This window comes from Hypanus sabinus, chromosome 7 (assembly GCF_030144855.1).
Source record: "Hypanus sabinus isolate sHypSab1 chromosome 7, sHypSab1.hap1, whole genome shotgun sequence".
Taxonomy (NCBI): domain Eukaryota; kingdom Metazoa; phylum Chordata; class Chondrichthyes; order Myliobatiformes; family Dasyatidae; genus Hypanus; species Hypanus sabinus.
The window spans coordinates 87,749,033-87,774,851 of record NC_082712.1 but is presented as its reverse complement, the minus strand read 5'-3'; the positions used below and the strand labels follow the sequence as shown (position 1 = coordinate 87,774,851).

Genomic DNA, 25,819 nt, shown 5'->3' with positions numbered 1-25,819 from the left:
TCCTGTATAGTTTTTCTAGGTAATTTTCTGAAATAAATCTTTAGTTTAATTTTAATTGCCAAAGTTTCCTGGATTCCTGCACTCCAGTTTGCTAGTGAACCTAACGGCTCCCCTATTGTTCTCAGAATCAAACAATCAGAATTGGCTTTAACTTAGAATCATAGAGAAATACAGCATGGAAACAGGCCCTTCAGCCCATCTAGTCCATGCTCAAACCATTTAGACTGCCTACTCCCATCAACCTGCACTAGGACCATGGCCTTCCATACCCTCCCATCCAAACCTCAAACGTTGAAATCAAGCTCGCATACACTGGCAACTCATTCCACTCTCACGACCCTCTGAGTGAAGAAGTTGCCCCTCAAGTTCCCCTTAAGCTTCTCACCTTTCACCCTTGAATCATGACCTCTGGTTGTAGTCCCACCAAATCTCAGTGGAAAAGGCCCGATTGCATTTACTCCATCTATACCCCTCAGTTTTGTATACCTCTATCAAATCTCCCCTCAATTTTCTATATTCTAAAGAATACAGCACCACTTATTCAAACTTTGTGTATAAGTCAGGTCCTCCGTGACCCACAACATCCTTGTAAATTTTCCTTCTACTCTTTCAAACTTATTTACATCTTTCCTGCAGGTAGGTGACCAAGACTTCACACATTACTCCAAATTAGGCCTCACCAATGTCTTATACAACTTCAACACAACATCCCATCTCCTGTACTCAATACTTTGAGTTACGGAGGCTAATGTGCCAAAAGCTTTCTTTATGACTCTATTCACCCATGACACCACTTTCAATGAATTATGGTCCTGCGTTCCCAGATTCCTTTGTTGTACCACACGCCTCAGTGGTCTACCATTTGCTGTGCAAGGCCTACCCTGGTTGGTCCTACTGATGTGAAAAGCTCACAGATCAAAGGTACATTTATAACCATATAACCACATAACAATTGCAACACAGAAACAGGCCATCTCGGCCCTTCTAGTCCGTGCTGAATGCTTACTCTTACCTAGTCCCACTGACCCGCACTCAGCCCATAACCCTCGATAATGTCAGAGAAATGTATACAATATACATCCTGAAATGCTTTTTCTTCGCAACCATCCATGTAAACAGAGGAGTGCCCCCAAAGAATGAACGACAGTTAAATGTTAGAACCCCAAAGTCCCCCCCCCCAGCTCTCCTTCCTCCTGAACGTAAGCAACAGCAAGCAACAATCCCCCCTCCTCCCCACCAGCAAAAAAAAGCATTGGCACCCACTACCGAGCACTCAAGTGTGAGCAAGGCAACAGCAAAGACACAGACTGGCAGTACTCCAAAGACTGCTCGTTCACCGGTATTCGACCTCCCTCTCCCTCTCTCCCCCTAGAGGGGAGACGTAACAAAGAACTCACTGGTTTACAATGTCCTTGAAGTGCAGAACCACGGCCATTCGCAAAACCCCGAGAACGGGTCCCATTCCTGCAAAGAACCATAGTCAGCTTGTAACTCCAGGTCAGTGTCTTCAAAAGAACCCTGAAAGAGAAGAATAAAGATATTAAAGATGAAAATAGAGCTGTTTCCAAAGCTCAAAGGGCCAGAAGGGCCTATTCTCAATAAGTAAAGCAATAACAGAATGCAGAATAAAGTGTTAGATTTACACAGAAAGTGCAGTTCAGGCAGACAAAAAGGTGCAAGAGATATGATGAATTGGATCCCGGGTCTCTGGGCATACAGCCTTAGATCTTCCATCTCCCACAACTCACCGGTCTTCCGCTTGGACACCGAGCTCCGATACCCCCGTGTCCAGAGACACGAAAGCTCGGTCCTCCGAAGGTGAGCGGAGCTCTTGGACCGAGCCCTTGGCGCCCCGAGCAACGGCCAGTTGTGAAACCCCGAGAGTGGCGTCCATTATTGAGGACCCTCGTCATCCAGGACATGCCCTCTTCTCATCGTTGCCATCAGGTAGGAGCTACAGAATCCTGAAGGCGCACACTCAGCGATTCAGAACAGCTTCAACCACCTGCCATCAGATTTCTAAATGCACATTGAACCCATAAAGACTACCCCACTTTTTTCTGTTTTTGTACTATTTTCTAAAATAACCAATATGCATATACATACACTGTATTTGATTGATTTATTTTTTCTATATTTATCATGTATTGCAGCCACACAACAAATTTCATGACGTATACCAGTGATTCTGATTAAGGTACAATTGCCACTGCTGTCTGTAAGGAGTTCATACATTTGCTCTGTGGCCACTTGGGTTTCCTGCAGGTGCCTCAGTTCCCTTCCACACTCCAAAGACTTACAAGTTAGGGTTCGTATGCTATACTGGCGCTGGAAACTTGGAGACCCTTGCAGACTGCCCCCAGCACATTCTTGATGTGCGTCGACAAATAAACCTAGTCTTTATTGAAACGTGCCACTTTCCACATGCTGATGTGGACCCCACAGGTCAGTTTCAAGTGGCACTTAAAGCATAATTGCACAGTGATCCTGGAGTCGGATATGGTGGAGGGTGGATAGCAGAGTCGATTTTCCTCCCTCGATGACATCAGTGAATTCAATCTTTTTTTAAACTGGCAAGCTGTTATCTCATAAGCACCATCACTAACTTCGCCACACACAGATTGCTGGAGGATCTCAACAGGTCAGGCAGCATCGACGCAAATGAATAGATGGTCAACCATTCTGGGCCAAGGCCCTTCATCCGGACTGAAAAGGGGGAGGATGGCAGAATAAAAAGGTGGGGGAGGGGACGGGGTCTAGCTGGAAGGTGATGGCTGAAGCCAGTTGGGTGGGAAAGGTCAAGGCTGAAGGAACCTGATAGGAGAGTGGACCATAGGAGAAAGAAGAGGGGGGGGGACCCAGGGGGAAATAATAGACAGGTGAGAAGAGGTAAAAGGTCAGAGTGGGGAATAGAGGAGTGGAGGGAGGGGAATGAGAGAATATTCTTTAACCAGAAGGATAATTCAATGTTTATGCCATCAAGTTAGAAGCTACTAATTAGGGGCAGGTCGCCTGGGACTATTGGATATGCGTGTTTGAGCTGGAAAGAGAAGAGGAAAGATGCACAGGGATGTTAACAGGAGAGTGGAGGATCTGAGCTACAAGGAGAGACAGAACAGGCTGAGATTTTTTCCTCTGGAGTGTAGGAGGCTGAGGATGACCTCCAAAAGTTTCTTTAACATGAAGGTCATGGATTGGGTGAATATCCTGTCTTTTTCCCAGGAAAAGGGAATCTAAAATTAAAGGATGCCGGTTTAAGGTGAGAGTGGAAAGTTGTTTTGTTTTTAAAAACGGAACTTGAGTGGCAACTTTTTCCACAGAGGGTGGTGGGTACAGTACTGTGCAAAAGGATATGCACATAATATAGCTAAGGTTGCCAAGTACTGTACTGGTTAATGCAGAGTGGAGAGAGAGTTTATATATCTGGTGAGGGCAAAGGATATTGGGAATGGCGAGCGTGGAGCACGGTGGCAGGTGGTGTGGGACAGATGACTGAAGGAGTGCCAGGGACAGACAGACTGCAGACACACCCAGCCCCGAGACACCAAGCAAGGTCATTTGATTTCCAAACAATTGGTTATTGATCATTACAGACTGTCTCACTGATTCTTCCCACTCCCTCCTCTCTCCCTTCCCCTTTTCCCAACCATGATTCCCCTCTCCCTGCCCCCTTCCCACTCTCAGTCCACAACAGAGACCCGTATCAGAATCAAGGTTCATCATCACTCACAACTGTCATGAAATTTGTTTTTGTGGCAGCAGTACAATGCAATACATAAAATTACTACAATACTGTGCAAATGTCTAGGGTATCCTCGCTAAACATGTGCCCAAGGCATTTGCACAGTACTGTATATGGAACAAGCTGCCAGAGGACGTGGTTAAAGCAGGTGCTGTTAGAATGTTTAAAAGACATTGACAGTAGTTAGCTATATGGATAGGGTATAGAGTCTATACCTTATCCATATAGGATATGGGTCTAAGGTGAGCAAATGGATTTAGTATGGACAAACATCATAGATTGCATCAGGCTCCACCCCCTCCCCCCTCCCAGTGTACTGCCCCCCCCCCACACACTATACAGGGCTACCTCCTAACCTCACCTCCCACATTGCGGCACTCCCTCATGCCTCTCCCACTGTGCTGTGCTCCATCCTCAACACAGATCTCTCCCCCCCATAATGTCGTATTCCCTCCTCACCACCGCGCCCAGAGTCTAGCGCTTCCTAGCCATGCACCCCACCCCCCCCCCCCCCCGCCCGGGCACAACACTCCCTCCTCACTGCCCCTCCGACTGAAACACCTTCTCATCATCGCCCATTCCACAGCATGGTGGTCCCTCACTAACCCCCCCCCCATAGTGCGGAGTTCCCGCCTTACCACCCCACCCACTGTAAAGCGCTGCCTCCTCACACCCTGTGGCACTCCCTCACCAGCACGCTAAAGTTCTTTCTTTTTCAATATTTTTATGAATTTCTTACATAAAATAATACAGAGTACAGTAAGATATATAACACATATCGATTACGATATATTGAAATCACAGATGAAGTGTAATTGCCCCATATCATATAAATTAAACTTATAAATAAAATTGAAAAGAAATAATTTTATTATACAAAAAATCTAAACCCATTACCAGAAAAAAAGCAGCTGTTTGGTTAAAAGAAGAAAAGGAAAAAATCCTTAACATATAGTAAAACATATTATTAGCCAACATCTGTGCATAATAGCAAATCAAGGTTTTTGAAAGTAATTCAGAAAAGGTCCCCACAATGTTAAAAAGTTTTGTCTTGGTTCAGAAATTGTACAGCGAATCTTCTCTAAACTTAAGCAAGGCATAACTTCATGAGTATGATTAGGCGGAGAGGCATCCTTCCATTTAAGCAACAATGCCCTCCTGGTTATAAGAGAAATAAAGGCCAAAGTATGCAAATCGTGTGTCTCCAAAATAATATCATTTCCTCCAACAATACCAAATAAGGCAACCCTAAAGTTCTAAGCTCACATTTCTCAGGGGCCGGGGCAAGGGAGCGTTTCACTCATTGCATTGTCCCTCACCGATCTGTCGTGTGCATCAGGTGACAGCACTTTTATTTACGTGTCCCCCCCACCCCACCGCCCCTGCCCAGGCTCTGGCATTCCCGAGTTGAAGGTTACTCTGCGCGGAGTCGTGCTCGATGAGTTCTTCACCTTCCGAACCTTCGTGGCAAAGCTGATCGGTGTCATCTGCACCCTGGCCGCTGGAAGCACCATTTTCCTGGGAAAGGTGGTAGGTCACCATTGGGCACAAGGTGAAGGTGGGTGGGGAGGGAGGCAGATTACAGACAGGGTATTCTACCCTATAGTTGCACTAAATACTGAATTTGAGTGAAGCAATATGAAATTCTTATACTAAGCATGGCTTTGGGAGGGGCTGTCACGGCTGACTCGGTGACTTCCTTCACACTGCCTAGTGGTGAAGCCTAATGCAATGAGAGTCACACAACATTAAAGTTAAAAAAAAAACCAACAAGGCTTTACTGAAATTGTTAGCAGGCAAGGTACAAAGCAGAGGGTCCAAAAATCAAATCAAGTTTAATTATTATTCAAACCATGCATGGATACAGTCAAGACAGCATTTCTCTGGGGCCAAGGTGCATAATATTCATTGAAAATAGACAATAGACAATAGGTGCAGAAGTAGACCATTCGGCCCCTCGATCTGCACCGCCATTCTGAGATCATGGCTGATCATTCACTATCAATACGCAGTCCCTGCCTTGTCCCCATATCCCTTGATTCCCCTATCCATCAGATATCTAATAGCAAGAGAAAGAGAAAAAAAATCCTTACACAAGAAAATACATGTATTGTCCAATTCCCTGAACAACATACAAATTGACAGTACACTCCCAGCAGTCCAACCTGAGAACTCCAGCAGTTGAACACTAGAGGGCAGCACCAACAGAAGAGGCCAGCCCACAGCTCTACACAGACACCACACAGTGCAGCACATCCAGCATCTCAGCTGGACAGAGACAGCAGGAAAGCCTGCAGCTTGAGGCCTAGTCTGTGCTACAAGCAAGGCCACACTACTGCCTCATCAACCTGTCTTTCCACCAAAGGAGGGAAACAGGCCTACAGCAGCTTACATTATCAACGTTCAACAGGGTCTTGCAATCGCAAGAAACGTCCAAGGCAGTCACAGTTACACTGCTTTCACATACCAACTTCAAAGCTTTCAAGTCTCCAGCCAGGCCAGCTCCTCTGAATGCTCTCCATCCCAACCACCTCTCCAGCTCCTTCAACACCCCAGCCAGCTGCTCAAAACAACAAGCAGATCACTGATGCAGTAGACCTGCTGTTGCCATAGCTCTTGGAGTACAGAATGGTGTTAAAATCATAAAACATATTTAAAAAAGCAAAGCACCCTTTGGGTGGCCCCAAAGAGGCCACTAAGTTCAAATGCACCCCCGGCCTTACCAGAAAACTCATAAGCAAAGTCAAAGTCAAAAAAATATATGGCTAGAGTTTCAGAAACTAGAGATCTCTACAACCATCTCTTATAAACAATGACTCCAAAACCGATCAAAGAAACAAGGGACAAGAAGCTCATATATAGGGCTACAAACAGGTCACGGGTAACAATGAATAATAATCTCTATAGGCAGGTGAGCGGGAAGGGTGGGCCTTGTCATCTCTGCCTCCCTCTGGTGGCCGGTTCAAGGTGTGATGGGGCAGGTTGTGCCTCCCAAGCTGGAGTTTTTCAAGGTGGTGACAAACCAACTTGATGAAGGTAGAGCGGTAACTGTGGTGTATATAGACTTCAGTAAAGTGCCTGACAAAGCTCCCTAGCGACGGCTTATCAAGAAACTCAGAGGCATGGGATGCATAGAGCTTGGCTACATGCATTCATAGCACAGTGCAATGCTTTACAGTACCAGCAACCCAGGTTCAATTCCCGCCACTGCTTGTAAGGAGTTTGTATGTTCTCCCCATGACAGTGTGGATTTCCTCCGGGTGCTCCAGTTTCCTCCTACAGGCCAAAGACCTGGATAGGTCACTATAAATTGTCCCTGGATTAGGCTAGGATTAAACTGGGGTATTGTTGGGTGGCATGGCTTGAAGGGCCAGAGAGGCCTATTTCACACTGTATGTCCATAAAACATAAATTGGCTTGCCCATAGGAAGGAGAGAACGGCTGTAGGGGCAGCGAATTCTGCCTGGCATTCCTGTTCTGGAACCACTGCTCTTTGTGATTTTTCTAAATGACTTGGATGAGGAAGTATTGGGGAGGGTTATTAAATTTATAGATGGCACGAGGGATGGTGGTGCTTTGGACAGTGTGGAAGATCTCCATACGTTACAACGGACTATGGACAGGATGCAGAGCTGGGTGGAGGGACAGCAGGCCGAGCTCAATCCAGGAAAGTGTGAAAAAGTGACTCACTTTGGAAGATCACACTTGAAGGTGGAGCACAAGGTTAATGACAGGATTCTTAGCAGGTGGAGGGACAGAGGGATCTCAGTGTCAAAGGCCACAGATCCCTCAAAGATGCTGCGCAAGTTCAGAGTTGGCCTTCATTAGTCAGGGGATCAAGTTCAAGAATCTTGAGATAATGTTGTAGCTCTATAAAACTCTGGCTAGGTTAGAGTATTTGGCTTATTTCTAGTCACCTGATTATAGAAAGAACGTGGCAGCTTTAGAGAGGGTGCAGAGGAGATTTGCCAGGGTGCTGCCTGGATTAAAGAGCATGTCTTATGAGGAAAGGTTGAGCAAACTAGAGCTTTTCTCTTTGTAGCAAAGGAGGATAAGGGGTGACATGATAGAGGTGTATAAGATTACAAAAGGTGTGGATAGAGTGGACAGCCAGGGACTTTATCCCGGGTTGGAAATGGCTGATATATCATCATCATTAGAATATGCCACATCGTTATAACATTGGAGATCCTGGCTTTCTGTCTGCTGAGCAAGTGATCATTGTCAGTGGAGAAATCCCTTTCATGCTGTTGCTCTATCCATGACCATGATTGTTCTTGGCAAGAAGTGGTTTGCCATTGCCTTCTCCTGGGCAGTGTCTTTACAAGACGGGTGGCCCCAGCCATTATCAATACTCTTCAGAGATTGTCTGCCTGATGTCAGTGGTTGCATAACCAGAACTTGTGATCTACATCAGCTGCTCATACAACCATCCACCATCTGCTCCCATGGCTTCACGTGACCCTGATCAGGGCTGGGGGAGTGTTAAGCAGGTGCTACACCCTGCCCAAGGGTGACCTGCAGGCTAGTGGAGGGAAGGAGTGCCTTACATCTCCTTTGGTAGAGACATACCTCCATTCTGCCACCCAGGCTAATACAAGGGGGGATCATTTTAAGGGAGGAAAATACTTGGGGGGGGGGGGGTGTCAGAGATAGTTTTTTTTTTACACAGAGACTCAGAGAGTGGGTGCCCAGTGGTAGAGGCTGATGCAAAGGAAACTTTTAAGAGATTTTCTTCCAAGAGGACCACAAGCTTGTAGGGTTTGAAGGTTTGCATGCCTCAATGACCTGGAGAGCTATGTTGGCTGGAGTAAGGTCCTTGTGCTTTAGCTCTTGGAAAAGTCACCCATGCCAAACAGGTCAAAGGGTAGAGGCCAGACTAAGAGTGAGGGGTTCGGCTCAGGGCAAACAACTCTGACTGGTCAAAAAACAATTGTTATGGAAACAGCAGTGAAGAATCATTCTACATAAACAAAGATGGAGGACCTCCACTGCTGCCTGAAATGCCATCGTGTAACAGGCAGTGAGTATGTAAGTAAGAGAGACTTAGATAGGCACATGGCTGACTGAAAAAATGGCAGATCATGGGTTGTATGGGAGGGAAAGATTAGCTTGATCTTGGACTAGGTTAAAAGGTTGGCACAACATTATAGGCCAAAGGCCCAGTACTGTGCTGTACTCTATGACTCTAACGCCAAGTTGCCACTGTATCTCAGTGCATTGTTGTTCTTTCGGCGCATCAGGTAGCATTTTTGTACTCTCCTTAGCAGTTTGACTGTTTTCTACGAGGCCAGGTTGCTAGGGCGAGGCTCAACCCAGCACACATGGAGAATGAGCAAGGAGCCAGCCGGATTGCCTCACTACAAATGGCAGTGATAAACTAACTTACCAACTTTCAACATCTCCTTGACAGACTTTCTTGTTGTTATTTGCAGGGCCCTTTCGTTCACATGGCGACCATCCTGGCCACGTTACTGGGAAAAGTCATGGTGAAGTTTGCAGGTACCAAAGAGGTAATCCTGAGATTTATGTGTCATGTTGGATAAGGAAAGGAACCCCCATTTAGACTGGGAAACAGAAGTCCAGATGTATTTCTTTATCCCTCCTCGGGATGCGGGTGCCAGCACTTATTGTCCATCCTCTCTTACCCCTGAGTTGGTGATGATCACATTGTTGTGTGCTTGGAGTCACAGACTGAGTGAAGATGATGCGTGACCCTCAAGGAAGGACAATAATTGTGTGGATACTTACTACAGGAGGTTTTTTCTCATAAACTCCCTATTTATTTATGTACCAAAGCGAGATTTGAACTTGATTTTGTGGAACTGAAATTAGTTAATCATAGTCTAGTAATTTAACCAGTGTGCCCTCTGATTTCAGTACAACCCTCCCCCCATGACTTTATTCCCTAGAACATTGGGGGGGAGTGACCTGATAGACATATAGAAGACCTTGAAGGCATAGACCGGGCAAAAAGACAGGCACGTAGTCTTTTTCCTAAGGATTGGCTGCTAATAGCAAGAAAGCATAGGTTTAAGATCAGAGACGAGAAATTTACAAATGTGTTCACTTGGCTAGATGACATGAAGAGTGGTGCATATTTGGAATGAGCTGCCAGGAATAGTGGTTGAATCAGGTACATTTGTCACGGGATGCACTAGCAATGACTGATCGGCAGACTCCCATGTACAGACAGAAGCAGAGGAATTCCAACCGAACATCAATGGCTTGACTGAGTGACACTGCTAGACATATCATTCTCAAAGCAAGGACCCCGCAATAAGTGCACGTCAAGTGTCCACTTTAAGTAATCACCAGCCAAAATAAACTTGACAAAATTAAACAGAAAGCAGGGCTTAACGACTCTAGTTAAAGTCACCAATTAACAAACACAGATGCTCAAGAAACCTCGGAGTCCACGCTCTATCATTAGCCGCACAGTGCTGAACGGCTCATGACAGTGTCTCCTTCCCTGAAGTCAGGCCCAGGGGAACCTGATGCTCTCGGGGCAGGGTCAGTAAACTCGAGACAGAGCTGATGTCCACAAGACAGTAAACTCGAGACAATCTGGATAAGACAAGGATGCTAAACTTGAGGCAGATCTGATCCTCTCAAGACAGGGCTGATAAACTTGAGACAGTGCTGGTAAACTCGGGAACATTGAATATAACTCAGGAAAAAGTCTTGAACGTAGACTGGTAAAGCTACATATACACATTTGTTTTGTCTCCCCTCTCACTGTGAAACGGGGACACCTCTTTTTCCCTTATCAGGAAGAGCGAAAGCCTGTGGTATGTCAAATTATTGGGTGAACGAGTAGTTTTGGGGTACTGCAGGTCTGTGGTCTGTGTTTTATTGATGGGTGTGTGTGTGTGCGTGTGTGTGCGTGTGTGTGCGTGTGTGTGCGTGTGTGTGTGTGTGTGTGTGTGTTTGTAAGAGTTCTGCACAGTACTCTCTGGATGTCAGATAAACCAAAGCTTTCCACTGTATCTCAGTACATGTGACAATAATAAGCCAATATCAATTAGAGTAGACAGACAAACCCACCTGGTCATAAAACAAACATGCAAACTCCACATAGAAAGTAGCAGAGGTCAGGATCGAATCCACAGTTCTCAGGTAGCAGCTCTATCAATGGTGCTGCTGTGCCGCTTCTCCATACGTGTCAATGGCTGGCTTACAACTCCTTCGCCCTGTGTTTTTTTTTACAGAATAAAGGACGCAAGTATGAAATGCTGATCGCCGGCGCTGCAGTGGGTGTGGCTTGCTGCTTTGTGGCACCCGTTGGAGGTGAGAAACTTCCTTCTTGTCCAAGACAATAGGTATCTTTAAAAAACTATATATAAACTAAGGGGGGGGGGGTCACATTCCTCTCTTGGAAACTGAAATCATGGGAAGAGTTAGCCTGGGATCACAGATGCACAAAATAAATAATTCACCCTATTGTCAAGTCTATTGGAGCAACACACAAGATGCTGAAGGAACTCAACAGGAAGTCCAAATATGTCTCGGTCCAAAACTTTGACTATTTGTTCTCCTCCACAGACGCTGACTAACTTGATGAGTTCCTCCAAAATGTTGTGTTACCCTACGTAAGGTTATTTCAAAGATTGAAAGTACATTTATTGTCAAAGAACGTATGCAGTCTACAACCCTGAAATTCATCCTCCACAGACAGCCACAAAGAAAGGAATCTGTTCAAAGAAAAATATCAAAAGCCCCACATGCGCCAAAAAAAAAAGTCGTGCATACACAGAATATGAAACACCGACCCATAAAGTCATCGAAAGAGTTCGAGCATATTCAGTTAAGCTCAGGTCAGTTCAATGCAGAGCTGTGTCATTTGTTATTTGCAGGCCACCCCGATCTACATCGGACAAAGTAGCAACAAGGAAAGGAGCAAATGGAAAGCAGAAACACATCATAACGTGATCTACAGAGTCCCATCCATAAACCATGTCCTTTAAACCTTGACCAAGATCCGAGACTTCAGCACCATCGTCTGACAGCATTGAGCATTGACCCAGAAAGAAAGAGAGAGACCATCTGAATTATGTGACCCTCCTCCAGAAACAAGAGGAAGAAAGAGACTATCACATACAGGCAGCCTCCTCCGGCAGCAGCGAGCGAGAGGCTGGTAGACAGCGCTGAACATCCACTCACCTTCTGCTCTCGCCTCGATGATTTCAATCTTTCTCAACACTTTCATCAGTGAGAAATGGAGTCAATCATGGGCTCACTCCTGATCTCCTTCTTGACCTTGAGGTTGCACGCTTCGCTTGAAACCTCATTGAACATCTGTGGAGACAGCAAAGCGCCAGATCACTCAATCAGCCCAAAAACACACAACCATAATGTAGATCACAGGTTCCAACTGTACCAGAGCTGCATTTGAAAGGAAATGAAGACGTGAAAGAAGTACAAAGTAGTTTTGTGAACAATCTAAAGGATGTCACCCTTGGTTGCAATATTCGTTGGCACCATCTTCTTATAGCAAACTTGATAACAAGGAAAGGTGGAGATCTTCTGTTAAAGTCATCCAGACCACTTTGTGCAGATGAAAGCGAATCCAAAGAGGTGTCTGGTGACATGTTCTTGTGGATGCAATGAGAAAAAATGGTGGGCTAAGTGGTGCTGTCACAATCTGCGTTGGCAGTCGCGGAACCCAAATGCAAAGGAAAGACGGACTCCAGTGACGAGAGACTGTCATGAGAATTCCAACAGAATATCGGTGGCCTGGCTAAGTGACTCTGCGAGATGTAACATTCTGAAAACTGGGTCCCCGCAATTAGTGCTAATCGGGTGTCCGCTTAAATAATACAAGTAACATGGAACCCCCAAGCCTATCAAAATAAATTTAACTAGTTTCTAAAGAAAGAAACAGGAGATTCTCGAGTGAGACAAAGAGTGAGTCCCTCAGGAAAAACACAAGGAACCCTAAACGATTAATGACTCTCATTAAACAGCAATCAGCTAGTTCAGGTGCTCTGAAATCTTCGCAGCCCAGTGCGCTCTGGCGACCCCCATGGGTCTGGGGGGCTCTCTACCAGTGCAATTTTAAAAGGGAAGAGAGGCTTAAGAAGATGACACTTATATTCTTTCAGAATTCAGATGCATGAAGTGTATTGCATTAAAACAGATACCAAGGGAGCGTGGCAGGTAGATGAGGAGATGGAAGACAAATAATACCGCAGATGCTGGGAATCTGAAACAAAAACAGGGAGGTGAGAAGAGCTCAGCTGGGACTGGCAGCATCCATGGTGAACAAAACCAGTTGACCTTCGAGGTCAGCGGCCCTTTCTCGCAACTGGAGGGAGTATTAGAGGGTTTACAGTTTTCAAAGCAGAACTGTGGGGAGCGGTGGTCAAATGATGGTGTGGATAAGAAAGATCAGGTGATAAGGGAATTGTAAGAGAAAGAGGGAAATGGAAATCACCATGACAAGGGAAAATGATGCGAGAGCAGCTTACCTGAGCCTGGAGAGGCCTCTTATCCTAACGGGTTTGCAAGGTGCCCAGGCAGAATAAACTTTTTCCTCTACTCCCACTCAGAGGCCACTTTATTGGATACCCCCTGTACCTAATAAAGCAGCCACTGAGTGTATGTTCACGGTCTTCTGCTGCTGTAGTCCATCCACTTCAAGGTTCGACAGCACAGGCCCTTTGTCCCATGATAGTGTGTTGACCTTTCAACTTACTCCCATATCAATCTAACCCTTCACTGCCACATGTGTCTTTTCATCCGTGTGCCTAAGAGTTTGTAAAAGATCCCTAACGTCTCTGCCTCTACCACCATCCCAAACTGCAAGTTCCATGCACCTACCACTCCCTGGGTAAGAGAACTACCTTCCCCCAGTCACCTTAAAATTATCCCCTCTTTATTAGTCATTGCCCCACCCCCAGAAAAAATGTCTTTGGCTGTTCTCTCCAGCCATGCCTCTTATCATCTTGTACATCTCTATCAAGTCACCTCTTTCCAGAGAGGAAGTTCCTAGTTCATTCAACCTATCCTCTCTAATCCAGGCAGCATCCTGGTAAATCTCCTCTGCCCCCTCTCTAAAGCTTCCACATCCTTCCTATCATGAGGTAACCGGAGCTGAACGTATCTACCCAGGGTTTTATAGAGCTGCAACATTACCTTACAGCTCTTAAACTTGATCCCCAACTAATGAAGGTCAACACGCCATACGCCTTCTGAACCACTCTGCAACGTTTCGGGATCGATGGACGTGGACCCCAAGATCCCTCTTTTCCTCCACACTTGCTTTGCTTTGTGGACAGACCATGATTTCTGAATTTTGAAACGTCTAGTGGATGGTTTCCTCTGCATTATCTCTCATTTTGTTTCAATAAGAATTGCTTATAGTCTCAACATCAGAGTGTAGAAGGCATACGACATATGACCATAAGACCATATGACATACAGTAGCAGCAGAATTAGGCTATTTGGTTCATTGAGTCTACTCCACCATTTCATTATTGCTGATCTATCTCCCTCTCAGCCCCAGTCTCCTGCCTCTTCCCATAACTTTTCACACCCTGACTAATCAAGAACGTATCAACCTTCACCATAAGTATGACTTGGCCTCCACAGCTACCTATGGCAAAGAACCCCACAGACTCACCTCCCTCTGGCAAAAGAAATTCCTCCTCATCTCTGTTCTAAACTAACTTTATTTTGAAGCTGTGCCCTCTGGTCCTAGACTGCCCCACCATAGAAGACATCCTCTCCACATCCACTCTATCTAGGCCTTTTAACATTCGATAGGTTTCAATGAGATCCTCCCACATTCTTCTAAACTCCAGCGAGTACAGGCCCAGAGCCATCAATCGCTCCTCATACAATAAACTTCTCCTTCCCAGAATCATTCTCATGAACCTCCTCTGGACCCTCTCCAATGCCAGCACATCCTTTCCTAAATAGGGGCCAAAACTGCTCACAATACTCCAAGTGAGGCCTCACCAGTGCCTTATAAAGCCTCAACATTACATCCTTGCCTTTATATTCCAGCCCTCTCGAAACAAAGGCTAACGTTGCATTTGCCTTCCTCACCACGGACTCAACCTGCAAATGGACCTTCGGGGAATCCTGCAAGAGGACTCCCAAGTCCCGTTGCACCTCAGATATTTGTATTTTCTCCCTGTTTAGAAAATGGTTTATGCTTTCATTCCTTTTATTAAAGTGCGCCTAACATTGGCATTCTTCCCAGATTCCCAAGCCTGATCACTCCTTGTTGCTCTTGCCCACCCCGGCCCCCACAGGAGTCCTGTTCAGCGTGGAGACCACAGCCACTCACTTTGCTGTGCGCAATTACTGGCGGGGATTCTTCGCCGCGACATGCGCTGCCCTGATGTTCCGCGTGCTGGCCGTGGTGAACAATGAGCATGGTAAGTATCGACTTGGAGGGGTGGTTTGGAGGAGTCTGCCGACACAGTGATGATGTCACTAGGTCAAGGCTAAAGCCGGTTTCATTGTCATATGCATGAGTGCATGTACGGACATACAAAACGAGAATGAGGTGTAACACACACAGACTGGATAACTAATTTTTTGTAATGCACACAACATCCTGGCCAGGCAGCATCAATGGAAAAGAGTAAACAGTCAACATTCTGTTTACTCTTCATCGGGTCGAGATCCTTCATCGGGTCATTTTGTATTGAGTACTGAAGTACTTAGGTGGCAGGGTGGAGATACGTCTCTACCAAAGGAGGTGCTTCCCTCTGCTAGCCTGCAGGTCACCCTTGGGCGAGGTGTAGCACCTGCATAGCCCCCTCACTCAGGGTCACGTGAATCCATGGGAGCAGGTGGTGGATGGTCGTATGAGCAGCCGGTGCAGATCACAAGTCCTGGTTATGTGAGCATTGACATCAGGCAGACAATCTCTGAAGAGTATTGATAGTGGCTGGGGTCACCCGTCTTGTAAAGACACTGCCCAGAAGGCAGCAATGGCAAATTACTTCTGTGAAAAAATTTGCCAAGAAAAGTCATGGCCATTGAAAGCCCGTGACCACCCTCGACACATGACATGGCACATAATGATGATGATTGCTGTAATATTGATCACTATTTTAAATGCTGATTGGCTTTTAGTGCTAAAGTAAAGGATGATGAGTGGCTACAGGGAGAAGGCAGGACAATAAGCTTGAGAAGGAAAGCAGATCGGCCATGATCAAATAGAGGAGCAGACTCGATGGGCTGAATGGCTTAATGCTGCTCTTTCATTGTAAGGTCTAAAATGCTGGAGGAACCCGGCAGGTCTGGCAGCATCTACGGAGGGGAATAAACAGTTGACCCTTTGGGTTAGGGTCCTTTATCAAGACTGGAAAGGAAGAGGAAAGAGGTCAGAATAGGAAGATGGAGGTAGGAGAAAAAGGAGGGTGATACACTCCTCAACAAAGCTTCAGGCCCTTCGAATACAACACTCCCACACACGTCAGATGTAGTGACATCCTGGTGATCCTCTCGGCTGTTTTTACCATCCTCTGTACGGTCTTGTGGCCCATTGCCGCACGATGATGCAGCCAGTTAGGGCACCTTCGATGTTGCTCCTGTATAAAGTCATTAGAACAGGGTTGGGGAGCTTTGTACGCCTCAGTCTCCTCAGAAACTGTAAACATCGTTGTGCATTCTTGAAAAAAATGATGAGGTGTTGTGTGTGGAGCTTAGATCGTCCGTTATGTACACCGTAAGGAACTTCGTGCTCTTCGCAGAGCCATTGACATGTGCCTTCTTGAAATCCACAATAATAACTTTTGTCTTCCAGGCTGCCCCCAGTGCACCCTTGGCTTTGTTGGTCATTAACAGAAATGAAGCATTTCACTGTATGTTTCGATGTACATATGACAAATCTTTAACTCTTTATCTAATCTTTCTTTCTTGTTCCCCCCACCACACCCACCCCCAGAGACCGTTGCCGTCCTCTTCAGCACCAACTGGAGGGTGGAATTCCCCTTCGACCTGCCGGAGTTCCTTTCCTTCGCCGTCCTTGGGTAAGCCAAGCTAGAGCAAAGCCTGGGTATCCCGTATTGCAGACTGGAGCTATTGTAGGGAAAGAGGCAGCAGGTTAGCAACATCCCACTAGCAGCAACATGACAACATCCAGTGATGGGTTGAGGAGGACGTACCGGCTGTAGGAGAGATTGGATGCCCCTCCCACACCTTCTCCACTAAAGCAATTACGTAATGGGCCAAATGGCCTCTGTGTTTTCCATAGACGGAGAGAGCCACAGCTTTTCCGGATGACTGAGTTGAAGACTTTGTTATCCGGATGACAGAATTGGTGACTTTGTGGCCTGGTTTGCAGATGATACAAAAATAGGTGAAGGGCCAGGTGCTGCTGGGGAAGAAGGGAGCCTGCAGAAGGATTTGGATAGATTCTGTTTCGGATTCAGTGGGAAGTCCGAGTTTTCCCATTTTCTCTGCTGTCTCCTAGCCCACGAGGAGGTATAACCTCCAGTGAAAGACTTCCCTTTTCTCCCCATTGTGAACATTAGGTCCCCTTGGGATTGCTTGGAATGGTGGGGTAGGATTAGGAGACTAGGTAAAGAAATGGCAGATGGAATAAGGTATGGTTGTGCACTAGGCACAAGAAATAAAGATGTATTATCTAAACAGGGAGCAAATTCAGAAATCAGAGATGAAAGGGGACTTAGGAGCTCCAGTGTAGAATTCCTTAAAGGTTACCTTGAGTCATTAGTGTGTCTGTTCGTGATGTACCATGTTGTATGGCATGGGTGATCACGGTCTTTCCGTGACCATGATTGATCTTGGCAAACTTTTCTACAGAAGTGGTTTGCCAATGTTTTCTTCTGGGCAGTATCTTTACAAGACAGTGATCCCAATCATTATCAACACTCTTCAGAGATTGTCTGTCTGGCGACAGTGGTTGCATAACCGGGACTTGTAATATGCATCAGCTGCTCATACGACCATCCACCACCTCACCACCTGCCCCCATGGTTTAATGTGACCCTGATCGGGGGAAAGGGGTGGGGAGGGTGGTTAATCAGGTACTACACCTTGCCCAAGGCTGATCTGCAGGTTAGCAAAGAGAAGGAGTGCATTATACCTCCTTTGGCAGAGACGTAACTTTACCCCACAACCTGGAGTCATTAATAAGAATAACAAATGAAATGTTAGCATTCATTTTGAACATAAAATAGGAAGGATGTAATGATATTCTTCAAGACATTGGTCAGACCACTTTGGAGTATTGTGAGCAGTATTGTTGTATTGTCCCCAGAGGACTGGATGGTTAAAGATGTTGTTCCCTTGTTCAAGTGTAACACTTAACCAACAGGCTGGTATATGGTACACCCTGTTCCAATTCCAACCTAACTCCTTCCGAACGCTCTGCTCTCCGCTCCCTCCGCACCAATCCCAACCTCACTATAAAACCCACTGATAAGGGGGGAGCTGTTGTTGTCTGGCGTACTGATCTCTACCTGGCCGAGGCACAATGACAACTCTCTGATACTTCCTCTTATTTACCCCTTGATCATGATCCCACTAAGGAACACCAGGCCATTGTGTCCTATACCATCACCAACCTTATCAGCTCTGGGGATCTCCCATCCACTGCCACCAACCTCATAGCTTCCACACCCCGCACTTCCCGTTCCTACCTCCTACCCAAGATCCACAAACCTGCTTGTCCAGGTAGACCTATTTTCTCAGCTTGCTCCTGCCCCACTGAACTCATTTCTGCGTACCTTGATACTGTCTTATCACCCCTTGTTCAATTGCTTCCCACCTATATTCGTGACACTTCTCACGCTTTGAATTTTTTCAATGATTTTAAGTTCCCTGGCCCCCACCGCCTTATTTTCACCATGGACGTCCAGTCCCTATATACCTCCATCCCCTACCGAGATGGTCTCGAAGCTCTTCGCTTCTTTTTGGATTCCAGACCTAACCAATTCCCCTCTCCCACCACTCTCCTCTGTCCAGCAGAATTAGTTCTTACTCTCAATAATTTCTCCTTTGGCTCCTCGCACTTCCTCCAAACCGCATGGGTCCCAGTTATGCCTGCCTTTTTGTTGGCTTTGTGGAACAGTCCATGTTCCAAGTCTATACGGGTATCTGTCCCCCTCTTTTCCTTCGCTACATCGACGACTGCATTGGCCCTGCCTCCTGTACACATGCTGAGCTCGTCGACTTTATTAACTTTGCCTCCAACTTTCACCCTGCCCTCAAATTTACCTGGTCCATTTCCAACACCTCCCTCCCCTTTCTTGATCTTTCTGTCTCCATCTCTGGAGACGGCCTATCTACTGATATCTACTATAAGCATACAGACTCTCACAGCTACCTGGACTATTCCTCTTCCCACCCCATCGCTTGCAAAAATGCTATCCCCTTCTCACAATTCCTCCATCTCCGCCGCATCTGCTCTCAAGATGAGGCTTTTCATTCCAGGACGAAGGAGATGTCTTCCTTTTTTAAACAAAGGGGCTTCCCTTCTTCCACCATCAACTCTGCTCTCAAACACATTTCTCCCATTTCCCCCACCTCTGCTCTCACCCCATCCGCCCACCACCCCACTCGGGATAGGGTTCCCCTTGTGCTCACCTACCACCCCACCAGCCTCCAGGTCCAACGTATAATTCTCCGTAACTTCCGCCACCTCCAACAGGATCCCACTACCAAGCACATCTTTCCCTCCCCCCCGTTCTGCCTTCTGCAGGGATCGCTCCCTGCGCAACTCCCTTGTCCGCTCGCCCCCCCCCCCATCCCTTCCCACCGATCCCCCTCCTGGCACTTATCCTTGTAAGCCGAACAAGTGCTACACCTGCCCTTACACCTCCTCCCTCACCACCTTTCAGGGCCCCAGACAGTCCTTCCAGGTGAGGCGACACTTCACCTGTGAGTCGGCTGGTGTGGTATACTGCGTCCGGTGCTCCCGGTGTGGCCTTTTATATATTGGTGAGACCCGACGCATACTGGGAGACTGTTTTGCTGAACACCTACGCTCGGTCTGCCAGAGAAAGCAGGATCTCCCAGTGGCCACACATTTTAATTCCACGTCCCATTCCCATTCTGATATGTCTATCCATGGCCTCCTCTACTGTCAAAATGAATCCAAACTCAGGTTGGATGAACAGCACCTTATATACCGGCTGGGTAGCCTCCAACCTGATGGCATGAACATTGACTTCTCTAAATTCCGTTAATGCCCCTCCTCCCCTTCTTACCCCATCCCTGACATATTTCGGTTTTTTTTCTCTCTCTCTCTCTCTCTGCTCATCACTCTGCCTGTTCTCCATCTCCCTCTGGTGCTCCCCCCTCCCCCTTTCTTTCTCCCTCGTCCTCCCGTCCCATGATCCTTTCCCTTCTCCAGCTCTGTATCACTTTTGCCAATCACTTTTCCAGCTCTTAGCTTCATCCCACCCCCTCTGGTCTTCTCCTATCATTTCGCATTTCCCCCTCCCCCCACTACTTTCAAATCTCTTATTATCTCTCCTTTCAGTTAGTCCTGACGAAGGGTCTCGGCCCGAAACATCGACAGTGCTTCTCCTTATAGATGCTGCCTGACCTGCTGTGTTCCACCAGCATTTTGTGTGTGATGTTTGAATTTCCAGCATCTGCAGATTTCCTCATTTAGGCTGGTATATGTCTAGGGGAAAAGGAGATTCAGCCACTCACCAACCCCACCTCCTGTACACGCAGGTACTGTGAGAATCAAGTTTATGTTGCGTGTACCACACAATATCAAACTCACACCAGATACTGTTATGGAATACACTTTAAAGATTTTACTAAAACTAAAAGGTTACTATGCAATGCAGTATATATGAAGGAAAAGAAAATATATTAAAAGGCGCCAACTTATCAAAGTTCAGTCAGTTTAGTGCACATCGTTGGAGCTCAACCATCGAACCACTCGACCCCTCGTCGCTTGCCTCCAACCTCCACGTCCTCGCACCTGGGACCACCTGGGTGGTCGACCGAGCAGAGCAGCGTACATCCACCTTCCTCAGCATCTTCTTTCCAACTCCCCTGAAAAGACCGCGAAAATCCCCAAGCTCCCAGCCTCACCAGACAAAATAACATTCCCCTTTGGTTATCAAATGAATACAATCCCGATATCAGCAAGTCTAAAGCTAAACAACTGCGAGAGAAAGCACTTATCATACAAAGAAGCATTCCTACTCTTAACAAAACAAAGAAGCCATTTTGATTAACATGAACAGTACATTGTACACAAGAAAGGGAGTAGAGATAACCTATGAAATTATAGACCAGTGTGTCTGACTTAAGTGGTGGGCAAGGTGTTGGAGAAGATCCTGAGGAGCAGGATTTATGAGCATTTGGGGAGACATAATCTGATTAGGGATTGTCAGCATGGCTTTGTCAAGGGCAGGTCGTGTCTTACAGACCTGATTAAATTCTTTGAGGATGTAACAAAACACATTGATGAAGGTAGAGCAGTGGATGTAATGTATATGGATTTCAATAAGGGATTCAATAAGGTTCCCATGCAAGGCTCATTCAGAAAGTATTGAGGCATGGGATCCAAGGAGCCCTTGCTTTGTGGATCCAGAATTGGCTTGCCAACAGAAGGCAAAGGGTGGTTGCAGATCATTGGTATTCTCCATGGAGGTCGGTGACCAGTGGTGTGCCTCAGGGATCTGTTCTGGGATCCCTCCTCTTTGTGATTTTTATAGATGACCTGGATGAGGAAGTGGAGGGATGGGTTAGTAAGTTTGCTGATGACACAAATGTGTGGAGGGCTGTCAGAGGTTACAGTGGGACATTGATAGGATGCAAAACTGGACTGAGAAGATGGACTTCAATCCAGATAAGTGTGAAGTGGTTCATCTTAGTAGGTCAAATTTGAAGACAGAATTTAATATTAGTGGTAAGACTCTTGGCAAAGTGGATGATCAGTGAACTCTTGGGGTCTGTGTCCATAGGACACTCAAAGCTGCTGCGCTGGTTGTCTGTGATGTTAAGAAAGCCTTCATCAACCATAGGACTGAGTTCAAGAGCCAAGAGGTAATGTTACAGCTATATAGGACCCTAGACGGACCTCACTTGGAGTACTGTGTTCAGTTCTGGTCACCACTGCTGGAAGGATATGAATACTATAGAGAAAGTGTAGAGGAGATTTACAAGGATGTTGCCTGGATTGAGGGGCATGCCTTATGAGAGTAGGTTGAGTGAATTTGGCCTTTTCTCTTTGAAGCAATGGAAGAGGTGGCCTGATAAGGTGTATAAAATGATAAGGCATTGATCATATAGATAGCCAGAGGCTTTTTCCCAGGGCTGAAGTTGTTTACATGGGGGCATAGTTTTAAGGTGCTTGGAAGTAGGTACCGAGGGGATGTCAGGGGTAAGTTTTTCACAAAGAGAGATGGGTGTGTGGAATGCACCGCCAACGACGGTGGTAGAGGAGAATAGGGTCTTTAAGAGCCTCTTAGACAGGTACATGGAGTTTAGAAAAATAGAAGGCTATGTGGTAGGGAAATTCTAGGTAGATAGGCCTGTCGTGTGCTGTAGATTTTCTGTGTTTTCTCAGAAAGAGTGTGCTGGCTTTGGAGAGCATCCAAAGGAGGTTCACGAGAATGATCCTGGAAATGTAAAGTTTAAACGGAGACAAACACCAAGTACTGCTGGAAGATCGTCGACTCGGTTAAATGGGTCTGTGAGCACATCACGATGTCTGTGGACAAATGCTGCCGACTGGCACATCCCAGACAGCAGGAGTACGGGATAAGGGACGCACTGAAGCTTGATTCAACCGTCACAAGGGTTCGGTGGGGAAGGACCACCGTGTAGGTAGGATTCTTCTCCTACAAGAGGGAGGGGCCAGGTGGGGGGGGAGGATGCCTCTCAATTATTGTAGTAGTTAGTATTCCACCCCAGAGTGACATATGAGTGGCAACAGTGCTAATAATGTGTATGAAAGTAATAGAACAGTATGGAAAGCATTGACCATGTGTATAAAGAATGAAAAGACATTGAATGGTTTATTCTTGTAAATAATTTAAAATTATGAGTTAAATTTCCTTTATTCATGTATGTAAAGGGTTGATAGCTCTGGGCCTGTACTTGCTGGAGTTTGTAACAATAAAACCGTAAGATATAAGAGCAGAATTATGCCATTTGGCCCATCTAGTCTGCTCTGTCATTTCATCGTGGCTGATCCAATTCCCTCTCAGCCCCAATGTCCTGCCTTCTCTCCACAACCCCCCATGCCCTGACTAATCAAGAATCTATCAACCTCTGCCTTAAATATGTCCAATGACTTGGCCTCCACAGCCACCTGTGGTAATAAATTCCACAGATTCTCCACTCTCTGCCTAAAGAAATCCCTCCTCTTTTCCATTTTAGATGGACATCTCTCTATTGTGAGGCTATGTCCTCTGGTCCTAGATGCCCCAGCCATAGGAAACATCCTCTCCACGTCGATTCTATCAAGGCCTTTCATCGTTCGATGAGCTTCAATGAGATCCAACATTGAGGAGTGGTGAAACATTCAATGAGAATGAAGGTGGGGTAAGGGGTCTCATTAAACCCCTTCACATATTGAAAGGCCAATACAGGTTGGACATGGTGAGGATGTTTCCAATAGTGCGAGAGTCTAGGAACTGAAAGCACAGCCTCAGAATACAAGGATGTTTTTAGCCAGGGGATGGTAAATCTGTGGAATTCATTGCCACAGGCAGCTGTGGAGGCCAAGTCATTGGGTATATTCAAAGCATTCATAAGGGCACCACAGGTTGCAAGAAAAAGGCAGGTGAATGGAGTTGAGAGGGATAATAAATCAGCCATGATCAAACGGTGGAGCTGAATGGCCTAATGCTCCTCCCACATCTTATGATCACAGAACACTATAGCACAGAAACAGGTCCCTTTGGCCCCACTAGGCTGTGTGGAACTATTTATCTGCCCAGTCCAATCAACCTACACTGGGACCATGGCCCTCCATGCCCCTCCCATCCACGTACCTATCCAAATTTCATTTAAATGCTGAAATCAAACCCAAATCCATCATTTCTGCTGGAAGCTCATTCCATACTCTCACCACCCTCTGAGTGAAAAGGTTCCCCTTCAACCTTTCACCCTTAACCCATGACCTCTAATACTCATATCAGTGGAAAAAGCCTGCTTGCATTTACCTTATTGATACCCTGCATTATTGTGTATACCTCTATCAAATCTCCACTCATTCTCCTATCTTCTGGAGGAACAAGTCTAACCTGCTCAACCTTACTCAGGTTCTCAAGTCCCAGCAACAACCTTGTAAATTTCCTCTATACTCTGTCCTATAGGACAGCTTTCCTATAGACAGGTAACCAAAACTGACCAAAATACTCCAAATTAAGCCTCATTTATACAACTTCAACATATCATCCCAGCTTCTGCACCCAGTACTTTGACTTATGAAGGCCAAAACTTTCCTTATGACCCTACCTACATGTGACGTCACTTTCAATGAATTGTGGGTCTGTATTCCCAGATCCTTCTGTTCTACTGCACTCCTCAGTGCCCTACCACTCATCGTGTAAAGCCTATCCTGGTTAGTCCTTCAAAAAAGCAAAACCTCATTCCTGTCTGCATCAAACTCCATCTGCTATTTTTCAGCCCATTTTTCCTGCTGGTCCAGATCAGCTGCAAGCTTTGATAACATTCCTTGCTGTCCACTACACCTCCAATTTTGACGCCATCCTTAAATTTGATGATCCAGTTTCCCACAATATCATTGACATACATGACAAACAACAATGGACCCCGCAACGATCCCTGCGGCACTCCGATAGTCACAGGCCTCCAGTCAGAGGGGCAACCACCTACTACCACTCTCTGGCTTCTGCCTAATCCAATTTATTACCTCACCTTGAATGCAGAGTTACTGAACCTTCTGGATCAACCTCCCATGCAGGACTTGTCTAAGGCTTTGCTAAAGTCCACGTAGACAACATCAACTGCCCTACCTTCATCAAGTTTCCTGGTAACTTCCTTAAAAAAAAACCTCTATAAGCCATTCACAAACAAGAGAAAATCTGCAGATGTTGGAAATCCAAGCAACACACTCAAAATGCTGGAGGAACTCAGCAGGCCAGACAGCATCTATGGAAAAGAGTACAGTCGACATTTTGGGCCGAGACCCTTCAGCAGGAATGGAGAAAAATAAAGACAAGGAGTCAGAGATAGAAGGTGGAGGGGGAGGTGAAATTGGGAGCTTGGAGGGGTAAAGAAAAGAGCTAAGAAGTTGATTGGTGAAAGAGATGCAGGGTTGGAGAAGGAGGAAACTAATAGGAGAGGACAGAAGGCCATGGAAAAAAGAAAAGGGAGAGGAGCTCCAGAGAGTGGTGATGGGCAGGTAAAGAACTAAGGTAAGAGAGGGAAATGGGAATGGTGAAGGGGGAGGGGAGGGCATTACTGAAAGTTCAAGAAATCAGTGTTCAGGCCATCAGGTTGGAGGCTACCCAGGCGGATTATAAGGTGTTGCTCCTCCAATCTGAGTGTGGCCTCATTGCGGCAGTAGAGGAGACCATGGAATAACATGCTGGAATGGGAATGGGAAGTGGAACTAAAATAGGTGGCCACTGGGAGATCCCGCTTTTTCTGGCGGGCAGAGCGTAGCTGCTCAGCAAAACGGTCTCCCAACCTACATCAGGTCTCAGCGATATACAGGAGGCCAGACACAGTATATGACCTCACAGGCTCACAGGTGAAGTATCACCTCACCTGGAAGGACTGTCTGGGACCCTGAGTGGTAGTGGGGGAGGAGGTGTAGGGGCAGGTGTAGCACTTGCTCCACTTGCAAGGATAAGTGCCTGGAGGGAGATCAGTGGGGAGGGATGAATGAGCAAGGAAGTCACGTGGGGAGCGATCCCTGCGGAAAGCAGAAAGTTGGGGGGAGGGAAAGATGTGCTTGGTAGTGGGATCCCGTTGGAGATGGTAAAAGTTTCGGAGTATTATGTACTGGATGCAAAGGCTGGTCAGGCGGTAGGTGAGGACAAGAGGAACCACATCCTGGTAGGGTGGCAGGAAGATGGGGTGAGAGCAGATGTGCATGACATGGTAGAAATGCAGCTGAGGGCAGTGTTGATGGTGGAGGAAGGA

General features: G+C 46.4%; 1 protein-coding gene across 3 annotated transcripts in view; it reads left to right on the top strand.

The window, feature by feature from the left end:
• LOC132396949 (chloride channel protein ClC-Ka-like) overlaps positions 1-25,819 on the top strand; it is a 227,762-nt gene that overhangs the window by 119,541 nt on the left and 82,402 nt on the right. For all 3 annotated transcript variants that reach the window (XM_059975112.1, XM_059975111.1, XM_059975113.1), the window contains 5 exons: positions 5,133-5,272; positions 9,178-9,255; positions 10,954-11,032; positions 15,004-15,129; positions 16,650-16,734. In XM_059975112.1, coding sequence (XP_059831095.1) covers positions 5,133-5,272; positions 9,178-9,255; positions 10,954-11,032; positions 15,004-15,129; positions 16,650-16,734 — 508 coding nt within the window. The remainder of the gene's footprint in view (positions 1-5,132; positions 5,273-9,177; positions 9,256-10,953; positions 11,033-15,003; positions 15,130-16,649; positions 16,735-25,819) is intronic.